This window comes from Pinus tabuliformis, chromosome 6 (genome assembly GCF_031772625.1).
Source record: "Pinus tabuliformis cultivar Carrire ecotype Pingquan chromosome 6, CPIR1, whole genome shotgun sequence".
NCBI lineage: Eukaryota > Viridiplantae > Streptophyta > Pinopsida > Pinales > Pinaceae > Pinus > Pinus tabuliformis.
This window is the reverse complement of record NC_142292.1, coordinates 159,556,038-159,573,867: the sequence shown is the minus strand read 5'-3', so window position 1 is coordinate 159,573,867 and position 17,830 is coordinate 159,556,038. Positions and strand designations below refer to the sequence as shown.

The following is a 17,830-nucleotide window of genomic DNA, read 5'->3' as shown; positions in this document are numbered from 1 at the left end:
TTTTTTTTTTTTTCTAAAATTTGATGATATAATGTAATCTTATTTTATTATTTCCACTATTAATTTATAATTTCCTTATAAGACCCATTTTAAACCTCAAAACTCCCCTAATACTTAACCATAATTTCCATTCACTATACAATAAATGAACAAAGTAAAACCCTTCTTCCATGAAATATAAAACCCTCACAATCTATTTTTTCTTTTTCAACATTAATTATAATAACTTTTAAACATTATTTAAATTATCCTTAACATAAACATTAAACTACTTAAAAGAGGAAAAAAAAGCACCAATGATCCGAATCCCATTATAACTATAAATAAATGTATATAATCGCATAAATTTCCACCGTTTTTAATATTAATTATATATATTTATATATTTTAAATTAAAAAATTATATATAAATATCTATTTAATTAAATCTATTCAAAACTTATCATAATAATTACAAATACATACTTAAATACAATATATAAAACTAACCATAAACTAACCATGATCATATGAAAAGGATAAGAGACGTGACCATGAAGGAAATAAATGTTATCAAGAACTTCGATGAAATCAACCTTCCACTTGAAAAACCCAATTGAGAATTTGAACCCTTCAAATCGGAATTATTTAATTCACCAAGGGTATATATAATAATTGGAGAATTTAAACCCTTCAAATCGGAATTAATCTTTATTTAATTCACCATGGGTATATATAATAATTGGAGGATGTGCGATGTGGTGTATTAAATAGATTGATGCGAGCGTTAAAAAAAAAATAATTACACGCTTTCCTTCTATTTTCAAATGCGTTAGATTATAATCTTCGTCGGTCATCTCAGTCGTGTAGGCGATCTCCTCGGGTCCTCCTTGCTCGCTCTCCCAATTCCAATTATTTGCTCTCCCTTTGCTTTTGCTTGGGTTCAACGCAAGTCCAGTTAATTCAAGGTAAGTTCTGATCTAGATTCCCGAGAATTCCATGGATCTGAGGCCATAAAACCCCATCTGTTTATAATCTACTGTAGATGCATTTGTTGGAGGTAATTGGTTTAATGCTATGAGATTTTTGCAGCAGGGTTGCGTTTGATTCGAGAGGGTTAATCAGATCAAAGGGCGCATAAGAAATTCGCATGATGTTCAGCAGACTTTTTGGGCGGCCAAAAGAGGAGGCGAATCCTATTTCGACCCTCGATAAACTCAATGAGGTTTTCATGCCTTGCCCTTCTTTTTTCTTTCCTGTTTTTGGTTTTTTTGTTCAATTTAAATTCGGATATCGATATGTCTATTAGAATTTGGAACCAACCAGATGATGAAGCACTGTAATCCAGAGAATAAAGGGACCGGCTCCAATCCCTTTAGGCGGGAAGAATTGAACCTGGACCCTTTTGCATGGTCTCGGATTATGGCATCGTATATCGCTCTAGTTATACTGTTTTATTGGTGGAATCTAGTTGGTTTCTATGATCAGTTCTTTGTTCTAGCTTAATTAGGTTGTCTTCTAGTAGTATTTTTATGGGTTCTTGTCAGGTGCCATGGGGAAAGGAGAAAAACTTGAAACTTTAGTCGAAATCCAGCGCGGGTTACCATCGCGAATGCGGCTTGCAATCCAAACGTGTAAATTGGCAAGTAATTGAATTTTTCCTTAAATTTGATCCCCACTTGCCCTAAACACATTAAGAAAATCTGCGCCATTTGAAATTGTTTACCGGCTGAAGTAACAAGCCGATGGGCACAAGTAGAATTGGGACCTTTGTTGGAAGTGCTTCCTTTTTAAACTCTAGAAGCATTACAATTGGCTCATGACATCGTATATTGGGCACCACGGTCTTCTGTTTTCACGGTGGAGATGGCCCTTGTAAGCTGAACAACAAATCACAACCACTTTCCTTCTTACGAGCTACTAATCACGCACTTAACTCCGGCTAAGCTGCCATGAGCGGGGCTACTCTTCTGTCAAAATCAGCCAGTACTTGCATCTGGCCCCAAGTGCTTATTTATGCCTTGGGAGAACTGAACCTTGGAAAGTGAGCTTACCAATCGGCATCTTAATTGCTGAGTTATGACTCCTTTGGATAACATTGGGAGTTTGCCCCACAGTGCTTCAAGTTAATTGTACTGTTTTTAATTTTGAGACCCTTATACTAGTATCTGTGAATCAGAGTGCCTTTTTGAAAAGAAGTATTATGAATTTCGATCTACAATGTGAATAGATTAGCTTGTTTAGGTTAATTTGAAATAGCATACGATGACAATTCTCCCAAGATATTTTATCCGATGAGACCAAAATGCATGAGGAAATTTTATAACTGAGCTGTTCAACCATAGGAACGAGATATTAAAGGCCCAGTATTCTTGATCAAATTTCTGATCAAATCTGTTTTGCAATTTTGATTTTAACAAAATGGTCTTACAGACCAGGTATGCTTCAAAGAGCGTATTGCATTCCGAATGAATAGTAGATTTGGAATGATTGATTACCGTATTGGCAGAATACAGTTAGCTTGCTTTAGTAAAAAAACAGAGTGATGTCCCTGATAGTAGACTTGGAACATACTCTCTAACACCAGAGCCTTTGACATGGGAATTGGGATAAATTGTTTCATGTCAATGGGAAATTATACTGGGATAGAAAACGAATATAAATATTAGATTGAGTCCAAATGAAAGTGGGTCCAAATGGAATCATGCCATCTGAATGTTTGGTGGAGTAGCTGTGCTTTAACTATTGAAGTTAGGGTAAATATAATTTCCCTGGGGGGGAGTGTGGGGGGCGGAAGTTTGTTTAATAAGAGCTTTCTAGAATCCATTATCTAAAGGCATAAACTCACTTTATCAATTGTTAGCTTCTTTTAATGTGCATGGTGGAACAACTTTGATGTTTATAATATTAATTTTTTTTTGTGGCTGTAGAAGGTATATTGTGGTTGTAAAAAGTAGCGGGTATCATGTCAGGGGTTGTCTGCAGCTATGTCACAAGGTTCGCTGAACTTCAACCTTGAGGTTTGAAGTTGCCAAGGTTTGAAGTTTGGCGAACCTAAAAAATATTTTGAGGTTCGGCAAACCTCATCGAACCTTATGCTAGGGTGCTATTGTGTATTCAATGGGTTGACATTATACCTTTCATTTATTGTACAAGGAGGGCGTTCTGCTCTATTGATTGTCTAGTGTGGGCACTCAAACATCAATCCCAGTGGATGATACACTTTCTAGGATGGTCGATACAACATTTCCTTTGCTTAATGGTTTATACCATTGTTTTAAGATTTGGTCGGCTCGGAACCGATTTGGCCGAGTTGGTCCGAGTCAAGGCCTCACCGGGTCGACTTGGCCAGTGAACCGGTTTGGCTGGCCGGGTTATTATTGAGTCGGCCGAGTTGTCTAACAACTCGGCCGGCTCGGTAATAATCTGGCTGGCTCGGCTAAGTCCGAGCCTACTCGGCCGGGTTGGATGACAACGGCCCGTGAATTAAAAAACATCGATTTTATTTTTTATTTTTTTGCTTTTGGGGGACTCCAAGGTTTTCACGATGATACTTTAATGGTTTTTTTCGCTAAATAAGTTTATCTCGCTTGATCTTGAGAGGTTTGTTTAGGTGGTATCACATATGTAGTAGAGATTCCTTAAGGGATAGCTTCATTCTTCTTCAAAACCTTCCAATAGGTTCTTTGCCCCTTTCTTAAAGCAAACCTAACTTTTGGCCCCAACCTTGGCCCTCCAAAGATGAGCATCGAGCCTTGAGTTGATTCCACATGATGCCCCCTTGATGAGCCTCCAAATGCTAAAACACTAAACTTAGAAGCTTGGACGTTGGACTATTTGATGATAGTCCCAAATGGACTGAAGATGCCCCCTGGCTGGCCTTGACCCTATTTTGGTGGATGGTACCTTCTTCGAAAGCACAGATAAGGATGGTTATCATTGAGATGACTTAGGAGGGTTAGCACATCCCTCTTTGATGCCAATGCTTACCCTTAGGGGTGCCATGTCACTCACATGCTTGAAAAGGGTGACATAGGGTCTCTCCTAGATGACATCATGGTGGAGGATGCACCTTTTGAAGATGTACACATGCACTTTGGGACTTTCTTGGAGTGAGGAACACTCTTGGACACTTGTATTAGTTCCTTGATGACTTACAATCTATTTTGGAGGATAACACCATTTCTAGCCTCCTTGGTTACGTGTTTTTGTTTTGATCTCTATATCATCATCATGTATGTATTGGATAGTGCATTGGGTGCCATTTTGATATAATGGATATATTCATGAGCCTACTTTGATCATATGTTGCCTTCTATCTATATTCTAATGCTATGTGTTTGGAAACATGAATGAAAATTTTTAAAATTATGTTGTTGTTGTTGTTTTTTTTTTTTTTTTTTCTTTTTTCTTTAAATTAAAAAATAAATATTTAATGTATTTTTTATAACGACAAAGTCATTGAAATTGAGCCGACCGAGTTGATACGGACTCGGAGTCGACCCTCGGCTGAGTCGGAGTCGGAGTCGGAGTTGACCCTTGGCCGAGTTAGAGTCGGAGTTTTAAAACATTGGTTTAAACTTTATACTGTGAAAGGGAATGCCACTGAATGTAGACATTCACTCATTTAATCAGTTATTTAGAGCAAACAATTCATCCACTCAATAGTTTGAGGCTTGTTGATCAAGTCCATAGCTCAAGCTCATAATCCATCCTTGTAGTTTGCAGGTCCATCATAACATTTTTAGGTTTATTGATGTCATTGTGTGTGTGTGTGTGTGTGTATATAGATATAGATATATATATTTGTTGAACCTAATGGTGAACCTCATCTGAACCTCACCAAGAAATATGAATTTGAACCGAACCTAATCATTGTTGAACCCCAAATCAAACTCGAATCATGTGACTTAGGTCTGAAAGGAATGATCTAATAATTTAGTGTGGAGGATAAGGGTAATTAATGGATGACGATATTTGTTCTCTTTGGATGTCTCAAATCTCAGTTGGAAAAGCTTACAAACTTTTTATCTTGAGTTCAACTATCAAGGTCCCATAATTAAAACTTCAAAGCAGTAATAGATGAAAAGAAGAGGACATCATGAAAGTTGTGAAACTGAATAGTCTTATCTGTTTACAATCACACACACAATATATAAAACTTCGTATGATATAATCTAATCTTTTCTAACTGCAGTTAACGTGGCTCTAACTATTTTGCATGCATGGAATCTTATCTTCACTAATTGTAGTTCGTGCAAATTTTATTCATGTCTTATTTGATTGGATGCACTAAATGAAATGATTTCCTAATTTTTATTTTAGTAATAAATGTGCCCAATGCTGATATGGCACTGGTGATGTGTTAATGTTGACATGGTGAATGTACACGAAATGTTTGTGGCAACCACAATATATTCAGACACAGTGCTGCATATTGTGCTTGTGTGGATGAACTTGATAAATTGGGAAAGGAACTGCAGACCTTGAAGATGATTAATCAATTATTGCACCTTTTGTATTTTGTAGACTCTAGAGATGCTTGAGAAGAAAGAAAAGGTCTTGCAAAAGAAGATCCAAGCAGAGGTTGAGAAGGCAAAGGAATTCACTCGAGCAAAGAACAAAAAAGGTATTTTTGAGCACTCTTATTGATATCTTTATTATTTGAAAACCCTGAATGTGTACTTTTATCTAATTACTTGTTTTCCTTGTAAAAATGGGCATATTAGAATGTTCTTACATGTTCATGGCAACACATGAACATCTATTTTTCGTCTTCCATCCATTTTGAATTTAGGAGATTCTTGTCTCCATATGCATTTACATTTCCACAGAGGTGGCACGTCCTCCTAAGATATGGACCATTTTACTGAATTTTTAAATGAATTTCACATATGAAAGGTTTTCTTATTCTATGATTGGGTAAAGATTGACTGTGTCGAACTTGGTCTATTTATCACTATCAAAAATGCTTTAATATCGATGATTACTGTGTTTAGTTTACCATCCATAATACCAAAAAAGTTTCCTACTTGTTTATAGGGACATAATTCTCTGCTCTTACAAGCGTTTATCTTAATCTAATTTTATCGTTCTGTGATGTCTAAACATGGATTTTATAATGAACTTTTAAAACCAAAGTTTCTGAGAGTTACTCCCAATGGTAGGAGCTTGGCTACAAAAATTGCTTGCATTGGATTCACTTTTAGAGGTTGAGCTTATGTCAGTTGTGCTATTTACAGTCATTGTATTTTACATTCTATTTGCTCAGCTGATAAAGCTCTTGATAGAAGTGAGAGCTTGACATGAAGGATTCCTTAATGGCATGAGTCCAATAGACGAAAAACAATATCAGGATGACAGCTGAAAGGATATCTTGAATCTAATTACTATTTATTGATCCTTTTATTTAACATACTTGAGAAACAACTGTTAAATATGGGAGTACAATTGCACGTTTCTCATTTTTGAGCATGCTGTCTTTGAGAGGCAATTTCAACAATTTTGAAGAATTGTTACGGTTAATAGATATTAATAAAATTTAGTTACACATTGGAAAAGTCAAGACATGTCGACTCAACTTAGGGAAGTTGTTTTTAGAAGTCAGCAATTTATGCTTTGTTCTAGCCACAGGTCTTCATGCATTGATAATTTTTGTTATTGTGCATTGACGTCTATTTTTGAGAGTATTTTCATGTTCTCTATGAGCCTCAATTTCTCTCTTTATTAAAGTATTACTATTAGTACTGACAAGTTCAATCATCGTTTTTTTTGCCGGCAATGAAATGCTCTTTTTCTATCCTGCCCCTCTATGTAATAGTAACATAGCAGCGACAAATTCAATCAATTTTATGGTTGGCAATGAAATGTTCTTTTTCCAGCAGTCTCTAAATATATTGGTATTTTGGTTGATTGTATGTATCCTTGAAAGTGAGCCACTGTGATGTAGCATTAAACTTTTGCCAGAGGAAGAAATTTACATGAATTGAGTAACCTAAAGTGTAGAATAATCTCAGAAAAGCTTAGGATTTGCATTTCCACAGATAGATAGGTGTACTTTCTAAAAAATATGGCCATCTCTCTTGATATCAGTCCTTTTTTACTCATTAATTAATGGTATTCTATTTTTGATCTAAATTCTGGAATTCATGATTTTGGGTGCTTCAAAGATTTTCTACACCTGGTACTCTCTAATGTCTGAGAGTGTATATCAGTGTTGCACATCTCGTGATAATATTGGAATTATTGCGATATTATTGCCGAAAACCACCTTGCCGTTATTATCGCCGGTTTCTAGTGCGATAATTTAGGTAATTATTGTGATAAATTTGAAATTATCGCCATGCTATGTCAATTTCAATTTTCAACTTATTGACTCAGGATGTTTGAGAGTGGTTTTGACCTCATTGGATTTCACATGGAGAAAGTAGAATTTTAGATCCCACTCAACAGTTTTTAGGATTTCAGGATTGGTGAGATTGCAATGTTTCTATTACATTCTGTGATGTACAAGGGTATGGAACTAACATTTAATCAAGATCACCAAGCCCTCGATGTACCTCGTTGTTGGTGGCATTGATTGTTGAGCTCTTCTTTCATGATTGTAGTATTAATGTACACTTAACTCAATTATTCATGACCCTAGCACTCAAGCAAAATCATTGATTAGGATGTTAAGCTTTTTCTATCTTATTTTAATGCTCAAAGGGTGATCTTGATGAGGAGGATCCCAATATAGGCAATGGTTTTGATGTTATGTAGCTATTTGTTGTAGCATGATTTTCTTTGGATTTCAGAGGCCATTTAGAGCCTCTCTATCCATTTTTTTGATTCAAAGATGGCTTGCACTCGATGATATTTTGGTTATATACAGTCTTGTTATATACATGAGAATTTTTTCATATTTGTGTATAACAATTTGGATTCATATAGATGCACATGAATTTTATGTTGTTTTCAAATTTTGAATATTTTATGTATTTTTTGGTCAACCAATCTTTTGGTCCAGTTGAGAATGTTGTGACCATTTACCATCAAGCAAACAAGGGAAAATTTGTTGTTTTCATTGCCATGATTCATCTCATGAAATACATTTTTTTTTGGTAAAGATTTTGTATCATTCCATTAGATCTTCTAACTCAGGACAAATATCATATTTCAAATTTCAATATCGAAGTCTGATGTATCACTTGACATCTTATACATCTTATGTATCGATTGTATTTTCATATTTATATAGCAATGTGTTTGTTTGATGTTGATGTTGATGTTGTTTTAGAAGTTGAAACTTGAAAGATTGAGAGAAAAAAGATTATTTTTGTATTTTTTTTTTTAAATTTCCCGATAAGTTCCGATATTTTCCCTGATATTGCTGATAATTTAAATTTTGGTCCCCCGGCATGTAACATTGGTGTATATGACTTCATAAATGCATTGATATGCTTCATGGTTTATTAACAACCCACAAAACATGCTAAAATACCAAGATCTTATCTAGAAGGTCTAATTCTTTACAAATTTCATTTTTAGCGCTGACATCATAAGAATATACCCCTTAAGTGATGAATTTTCAACCTTTTAGTTGCAAGATAGTGCATCTGCTTTTGTATGAAATTCTTGAAGAATATTAATGTTTTATAACTATTGTATACACAGCGGCAATTCAATGCTTGAAAAGGAAGAGACTCTATGAAGTGCAAATAGAACAGCTTGGAAATTACCAGCTAAGAATCCATGATCAGGTGATCTTGGTGTACTAAATTTTCAGTTTGTATACAATGAAATATTTTATGCTACTTTTGTCTTGCAAATAATATCAAAGACATAATCAAGTCACCATTTCAGATGATCATGTTGGAAGGTGCAAAGGCAACAACAGAAACTGTTGCTGCATTGAGGACTGGAGCATCAGCCATGAAAGCAATGCAGAAAGCAACGTAAGTGATTCCATGCAGATTCATTTCTTTGTGTTGTTTGAAAGAATCTAGTTAAATAATAGTTTGAGTTGTTCAGGGTTTAATCCATAAATTTTAGGAATTCTTGTTATCTCTAATGAAATTTGGTGTCTCCATTTCTCTGTAAAATGTCATCATTTTTTGTTTCACAAAATGTTGGATTTTCAAAATTGTCAAATGTACATGGCCAAATTCATTAAACTAGGGAAAGAGACGAAGCACCCCCATTATTCTTGGTTTTGTTGTTATATTTTTTTTTGTAAGCAACACAATTTTAAAAGCAACTCTAGGTACATTAGTATTCTATTGAGAGTCAAAGGAGCAAATAGCAACATCTTCACTAGTTCAGATGTATATCCCAATTTCAATCGCAGCTGGAATTCAATCATCATTTCCATGGGAATATCATTATATTCCATATGAGGAATATACATGTTTAGGCCCTCGAGGGACTGCTCAGACTCAACAACAAGTCTTGAAGCCATTACAACAATGGTCATCATGTCACTTGCGGGAATTGAACATGGGTGGGGAGGATAACAATCATTCCTTTCAACCACCCAAGGTCAAACCTAATTGACTGGAATCCAATTATTGTTGTTAGGATCATATGTCCAATTTCATACCAGGTACCCGAGATTATGAATTGTAGAAATTCCTTGATTTTCTATAAGCCAGTTGACCAAATTATGTAACACAATGGTTATTCCCAAGATCATTGTTGCAGTATTCCTTCTCTTCTACATAACAAAGGGGTCACACCTTGCTTGTAACAAGAACTAGTAGCTACAACTGCATAGTGACCATGAGAAATGCTATGAACTGCTCATTTATCACTTTGTCATGCAAGGGTTTATGTTTTGATGTTATATAACACAGCGACTTGTTCCAGATTTCTGATGGTAGAACTTCAAAAAATTATCGACAGAGAGCTACAAACATACTGCCTTGACCCTTAAAAACAGGAAGATTGCCAAATTTTTAAAACTCTTTCGGTTTCAATGGGCTGGGTTGTTTTCCTTTCCTTGTGCAGGAATATCACACCTATGTGCATGATTTTATGTGTGTACAAACAATATGTCTGCGCCCATCTCAAAGAATGCCACTATTGTAGTATTTTATTTATGTTATTGATTTTATTTTTTAACAGAAATGGTTAACTTTGTAATGGGGCTGTGGCAGAACTGGACAGCTGGAAATTATATAGAAGAGAAGGCAAGGCCTCAGCCAGTAGTTTAAAATGTTAAAAAGCTCCAAAAAGACCGATGAAAATTTGACTTGACCTTCCTATCCTGTACCAAGTTCGAATTCCCATGCTCTCGGCATGCATATTGCTGGATATACTGACTGAACAACAAAATTACCCTGCAAGCATAACTACAGCTGAAAATTACATAAAATCTGGGCCACTGTGGGTATCTTCCTTGAAACCAACATGAGATTTCACCACAAAGTCTTTTGAATGCATGGCCAGCTCGACTAGAACTGTTTTGCTGGGCACTCCTGGGTCATATTTCTGTATTGGTGGGCTGGGATGCTGCATCACTGTTGCTTCCTCTTTTGCTTTTATGGGGTAGGGTGGAATGAACCTACAGAAATGTTCGCCGTGTGGGCAGAGGACTCTGTAAATTCTGATGAAATACAACACCCCAAAACTGCTAATGAAGATACCAGAGCTGGTGGGGATTGAGAACCCCAAGTCTGAAGAAACAACCACATCAATGTGCTCAGCTTCTAAGGAAGGACAAAGGATATCACAAACAAGCTTCTATCTAATCACAGAGGGAATAAGTCTTAAGACATTCCCCTGCAACAAACATTGGGTGAGACAGTACAGAAGCTTGTGGATCTTTTTAGCTTCGTCCATGTCCTTGCATGCATAAGATGACACTTTTTTTTTTCCAGGGAAAGAATCCGTTATATTCCAAAAAGTGAATATACATGTGACTCCTAAAGGACTCCAAAAATAGGGTCATTGCAGACCTGCATCTTCCAGAACATTACCAAGATTATGGTCATTTTGGCTCTGCACTAGTCAATGTATTACTAGCCCTATTCATTTGCATATTCAGACTGACTGAGAAGTCTGGTTGATTCCCTTCTATGTTGATACTACCTGGAACCAAAGAAAGCTATCATCAAAAACTAAGAACATTATGTCTGGCCAGAACGGATGGTATAATACTATAATCATTTCTGCTTTGTGGATTCCATTCAGAAATTTACAGAGAGGTTACAACGAACTAAGCATCAGCATCAGTAGAAGCCAGACATGAATTGGGTCTCCTGGCCCTCCTGAAATTCAGTAACTGAGACCGAGCCCTTTTGACAATTCAGGGCTTCCTTTGACAATTGATCTGCAGATTTATTGAGCTCTTTTGGGATGTGAGAGAAAGAGATATGCTGTTTTGAGAGAACGCACTATCATATTTGAGTCATCAGTTGTTGAAAATTTAACGATTCCAGATTGTTCAAGCCTTTTGCCCAATCAATAACAACTTTTGAGTCACAGAAAACCTGTAGCCTGCGATACCCCAATAGGAGGCAAATGCATAAGACAACACTTATGATACTTGGGCAATTCCATTAATAAATGAAAGTTAATCTAATTATCATGGGAGGGGCAATAAAACCATACATCCCTTACTGTTTATACTGTGATTTCCTTCCCCTAGACCCACTCCTTCATTTGCTCTGGCATCAGCTTTTTGAGTTATGCCTTTGAAGAACCTGAAAGAATTCAATTGCTTCAAAGTCTAAAACAGAGCTTGAACTGTGTTAATACCTAAGATACCGGAAACGGCTCCCTGGCAGGCAAAAACGCCGTTTTCCGTATCAGAAACGTATTTAGCCCAGAAACGCCGAAAAAACGGCCGAAAAACGTTTTTTCTGGTTTGGAAACGTATCAAATTTTTTTTTGCCGTTTTTCAGGCGTTTTGAAGGAGAACACGTCCCGTTTAAAAAAACCTGATACGTTTCAGAGAAACTGAAAACGTATTTCGAATTTTCTAATACGCATCTGAAAAATCGAATTCGTATCTGAGAAAATTCAATACGTATTTGAAAAATCGAATTCGTATCTGAGAAAATTCAATAAGAAAAGGTGGTTGAATTCTTAAGGAAAAGGTGGTTGAATAAGTTTTGCTGCCATACGTTGCTGGCTTATCGACTATTATTTTCTTTGTCGTTCTGGTTATGCTATTCTGCAGAGGGTTTGGTTTGGTAAATCGTTTCGGTTACCGGACAGTATACTTATTCGCTATTTCTTGACGTGCTTTTAGCTGGAATTATCTCCGTTGATATTTGTTGGGTTTGATTACAGTTGGGGTTTGGTTACAGTTGGGGTTTGGAAGCTCGTCCACCCGGAAACAGGGTCGAACCATGTTTTTCTCATGTCTGCCAGAAATCTGTGCATTATTTACTCTAACCTGTGTAGAAAGTTGTTTTTGACTCTTGCCTTTCGACATTTTTCAATAAATATTTCTGGTTTATCCCAAACATATGTTTTTCTATCCGAATTTGACATTTTGTTCTTACAGTTAGTTTTCTTTAGGTGAAAAATAAAAAAATTTGGTAAATTTCCTTAGAACTTTATCAATACATGCTTAAATCGCAACGAGCCTAGGGTTTATTTAGTTATTGCTTCTAAAATATCTGGAACTCTGTATAGTTGTTGATGTCTACAGAGAATACATGCTTAAATCGCAACGAGCCTCGGGTTTATTTAGTTATTGCTTCTAAAATATCTGGAACTCTGTTATAGTTGTTGATGTCTACAGAGAAGCAAACGAATATTTCTGGCAGTGGTTTTGCTAGTGCCACAGCCATATGGTTGCGGTTATCGCAAGTGCATTTTGTATTTTGAGTAGCTGCGATTTGGATAGAGTTAGTCGTTATTTTTATAAAATTGTTGTTTGGGTTTATGGAAAGATCTGGGCTCGGTCCACCGTGATTCTTCGATTTTTTCTTTACCTTGTGTCACAACTTGAAAGTATGGTTAAATTAATGAATTTTTTTTAACAGGATTTTTTTTTGTGTGGAGAAGAATAGCATATGCTGAATGGTTATTTCATTTTTATATGTTTTCATTACCATCAATGCCAAGAAACAATCCTGTAATGGAAAAAAATTAAGTTGGTTTTTATATATATTTAAAAAGTTTAGTGTATGTATCAGTGAGAATAATAGTCCAGTATAATATATGTATTTGAGAAAATATATCAGAAAAAAAAAACATAGTGGCTAAATAAATAAAGTTGCTAAAAAAATCTAAATATAGTTTAGAAATGGGATACATTAATCCAAAAAGCAAAAATAGAACAAAATTAAAAAGCTGTACTATCTGTTTGCCGATCAGAATGTTGCTCAAGCTAAGAAAGATATCTGTTCAGTTTCAGCATTATGAATGTTACATACGCATATGCTATTCTGAAAGTTGAAACTTGAATTGATGATGATGAATCATGAATCATGATAGATCATAGATGATAATTTAAATTTAGATTCTGAAATATGAATGGTAATATGAATTTTTTATTTTTCATTTATATATATATATATATATATATATATATATATATTTTAAATTTTTATATATTTATTATGTGCCGTTTCCTGCCGTATCGTATCCAGATTTTTTGAAAATTTTCCGTATCCGTTTCAAACCCCGTACCCGTATCCGTTCCCGTATCCGTTTTCTGGTAACTTAGGTTAATACTCCTTGATAATTGTGCATCTTGTGGTGATGAGTGGAAAGTGCAAATGTCAAATGATAATGGTAGAATGTCTTATTACTGTGACACGGCTTTGCTTCTCTGTCCTTGAGCAGCACTGGTCCTTGGTAGATCGCCAGTGCCTTTGCTTCTTTGTTTGTTTCTATCCCTAGGCTCCAAACAAAGTTGAGTTCTTGATTTCCACCAGAATTTAAGAACAACTCCTCTGCACCTGCTGCCTCTGTTATGTTATTAATATTTAACCCTTTCATATTTACCCAAATATGTTTTGAAATATTCTAATTATATAGGTCTGTGATCATCTTTTTTGTTTTGTTCTGTTTTTAACGAAACACCTCTGCATGGATGAGGGGTAATCAAATATGCAATCTGTTTGATAGTCATAAAACGTGTTAATTTGTGTATTTCAAACAGAGAGAATCCTTTCTTTGGTAAAATAAATTGTTTTTTACCAGTGTTGATAATATCGGTATCAGCAAAATATTGGCGAGCGTCCAGAAAACATTTTATCGGCAATATCGGCAAGCATAAAAAATGCATAATATGTTCATTTTTTTTAGATTTTTAAACATATAAAGCAATGACAACATGAACTAAACACATTGGCACATAAATATGAAAAAAGCACTGATACATATGATGTCAAATAGAAATGATACATCAAACTTCAAAGGCGATACCAAATTCTGCTGAACCCTGATAATTGTCCAAACAAGGACTCAAACAAATTAACATCACATATCCTGCTGATCCCTGATAATTGTCCAATCAAGGACTCAAACAAAATAACATCACATATATAAAAGTATTTCACCATCATGAGTTATAAACTTATATGTAGCAAAACAAATAAAACTAGAGCTACCTATCTGAGACCAATGGCCTTTCCCTAGCAGCTATCTTTCTGTCTTGTTCAGCAATTGCTTCAAGAGCTTTTTGTATAACCTCCACATTAGAAACCATACAAGGCATTACATCTGCATATGTGCAGGGAGTCTAGCCAGATGGTATTTCAATCGCGTAACTCCTCTTGACATCTTGGTCACACACAATTTGCATGATATATATGCCCTACTTGCCCCACCAACAGGGTCCCCATACTCCCAAAATGGGTCCAAAGCTTTTGGCATATTTGACATTTGTAGTGAACTAATTCAAACCTAGGGCACAAAAAAACCAAAAAATTGGCATTAAACCCCCAACACAAAAAATAATAAGTAATAACCACTTCATTTAAAAAAAATTACTATATTATTTGCATTTTGTAATGTGAATGAAAAATGGTGCATAAGAAAGTTGAAAAAAAATTGAAGCTTGCTGTCCAAATATGGAGAAAACCCTCACATTGGCTCATGGACATGAAAATCATAGCAAATGGGAAAAAAAGAAACAAAATGTTGGTAGGCAAAGAGGCAACCAAGCATAATCCTAAATCTATGAAAAAATCATTAACATACGGGTTTTTAAGAACATACCTGTTAATGGAAGAAATGAAGTTTGTCTCACTGTTCTTCAATCTTTGATCCACAAAAAAATCTTAGTTGGTGGTGATAATCGCTATTTGATCCTCAATCTCTCCTTGACAACCACCACAAAACTCTATATCTCGGAAATATTGCGATATTTTCGGGAGCCAAAATATTGCGATATTTTCTCGGCAATATTTCGGCCCGCCGAAAATATCGTGATATTTTCGATTATTGGCAATATCTTGCTGATATTATCATCACTGGTTTTTACAGAACCATTATAGCTATTGTTGGTTTAAAAATATAATAAGTCGGTATAAGTAAGTATTTTTGTGAGGTATGACATGGTGGTAAGTATTTTTGCGAGGTGTGACATGGTGGCTGCTTGATGGCCTTGCTGCAAATGTCAACTCGTTTCCATTCTACCGATACTATATGGTAGAGAATCTTACATAACAATGTTTTGAAGCAGCGTGCTTCTGAATTGAAGGATAAGCACCACTTTGGTTTTTATACTGAATATCAGGACTAATTCATTGTTTTTAATCAAGGTACTGATGTCTTTCAAACATAATTGTATGGAACAACCTATAATTGTGTAAAGACTTTGGTTAGTTTGATATGTTGGACAAAACAATGAGTAAAAGAGTGTGCTGGATGACTTCTGATGGACACGGATTTGAATCCCTTTGTATTCAACCCTTCAAAACTGTTAATCCCAAATTCATCCTGTTTATGGATGTTTGGCATCTTGAATATGCAAATTAGTTAAACTTATTTTCACCATGAATGCATTCTGTTGAAATAACAAGTTTACTGGGGAGCACTGTGTTACAGAAATATTGATGATGTGGATAAGACCATGGATGAGATCAATGAACAGACGGAGAATATGAAGCAGATCCAAGAGGCCTTGGCAACACCTATTGGTGCAGCTGCAGATTTTGATGAGGTATGTGGAAACAAGAAATGAATTCAATTAATCTCTTAACTTATGGCCAGAGTTCTCCACATTGTATTACTCAATGTTGGTTCTCTTGCAGGATGAACTGGAAGCTGAGCTGGAAGAATTGGAAGGAGCGGAGCTGGAGGAGCAACTTCTCCAGCCTGCAGTTACTGCCCCAGCAGCGCAATATACTCCAGCTAGTCAACAACCCACTCGTCCAACACCCCAGCAGGCACGCCCACATAATACAGCTGAAGAAGATGAGCTTGCTGCACTGCAGGCAGAAATGGCATTGTAAAGGGATTTGTGGATCTATGATGCTGGTACTATAAATATTTCGGTGTAATCTCTGTTTCTAGTGCTGTTTTTGGCCACCCGTCTTGGCTATGCATGAATGGGATTAAACGTGTCAAATAATTGTTGCATCTTGTCCTCATTAATCGATGATTATTCACAAAACAGAAAGACATTTTATCCATAATAGATTGCGATCAACACTAAGGAAAGATGTTTGCTTTGCAAGGGGTTAATTATGTATGCTAATATTTATGCTCTAGATTTCTATTTTAGATTTTGATCATGGTGCAATGGAGTTGCTGTGGAAGATCCTGTATTGTGGAGGTTCACAATTTAACTGTTTGGCCGGGCCCAGGATTCTCAAAGTGTCGTCCTGTAGGCCATGGATCCATATGAAGGAATACTCCATTATTCTATCATGTCCTTTTACGAATTTTGAGTTTGTAGTGCTGAGATTCTTCACTGCGTCTTGGCATTTGTGTTACTGTATCATAATATCATCTGTCACTGCATTTTGTGTCAAAGTCTTTCACAGCCTGTGCACTTATTCTTATCATTAGAAGTACGATTCTTGGTTGTTTTATGGCCCTAACGTTTATGATCTATTTAATAATAATGACTATTTCAGAAGATTTGCAAGCAGTTCTTTCCTTTTAATTTTTGTTTTTGTTGTGGCAATACTGAAATGTGTTATGGAGGATTTCCCTTTTGGACTCTTTTCCAATGTTGAGGAAATTTCAGAAAGGTCGGAAATTTATGGCTTTGTTGTATCGATGACTGATTTCTTCTGCATGGGGATTTACAGTGGCAATGATTGTACTTGTTAATGAATTCAACAAATCGGACTCTGGAATTTTCTTTTTTCTTTGCCGACTAACTCATCCGTATAATAAATAAAGAATATATTTGGTGTATCAAATTGGTATTTTTGGTATTTTGTTTAAAAAATATTAAACATTTATTCTGCACCACACTGTAATAATATGTTCATGATTTCAGAAAAGGTCGGAATTTAATGGCTTTGCTGTATCGATGACTGATTTCTTCTGCATGGGGATTTACAGAGGCAATGATTCTACTTGTTAATGAATTCAACAAGACGGACTCTGGAATTTTCTTTTTTTCTTTGCCGACTAACTCATTCGCGTAATAAATAAAGAATATATTTGGTCTATCAAATTGGTATTTTTGGTATTTGTTTAAAAAAATTAAACATTTATTCTGTACCAAACTCTGTGTAATAATATGTTCATGATTTTCACTAGTCTCTTAATCCAGAATGTTACAAGATAATGATTGATGGTGATATTCAGTGCTTTTAGCTGACGGGAAAACTAAAAACTTAAAACGTTAGGGGTATAAGTGGCACAGCATTCACGGTAGTTAAATGCATCATGAGGTTAGCAAGGTGGTTGCAATGGAAAAATATGAAATTACCATAAGGCCATAGCT

The 17,830-nt window shown here is 35.5% G+C and overlaps 1 protein-coding gene across 2 annotated transcripts; it reads left to right on the top strand.

Moving 5' to 3' along the window:
• Nucleotides 1-751: 751 nt before the first annotated feature.
• On the top strand, nt 752-17,008 carry LOC149257876 (vacuolar protein sorting-associated protein 32 homolog 2-like). 2 transcript variants are annotated; one of them, XM_089414554.1, is made up of 7 exons: nt 752-947; nt 1,075-1,204; nt 5,509-5,608; nt 8,635-8,720; nt 8,824-8,915; nt 15,973-16,087; nt 16,179-17,008. In XM_089414554.1, exons 2-7 carry the CDS (start codon nt 1,130-1,132, stop codon nt 16,377-16,379), a joined length of 669 nt encoding a protein of 222 aa, XP_089270680.1. In that variant the 5' UTR covers nt 752-947; nt 1,075-1,129; the 3' UTR covers nt 16,380-17,008. The 2 variants fall into 2 exon arrangements, with proteins under 2 accessions (XP_089270680.1, XP_089270675.1); XM_089414549.1 differs by having other exon boundaries at nt 1,072-1,204.
• Nucleotides 17,009-17,830: the final 822 nt, after the last annotated feature.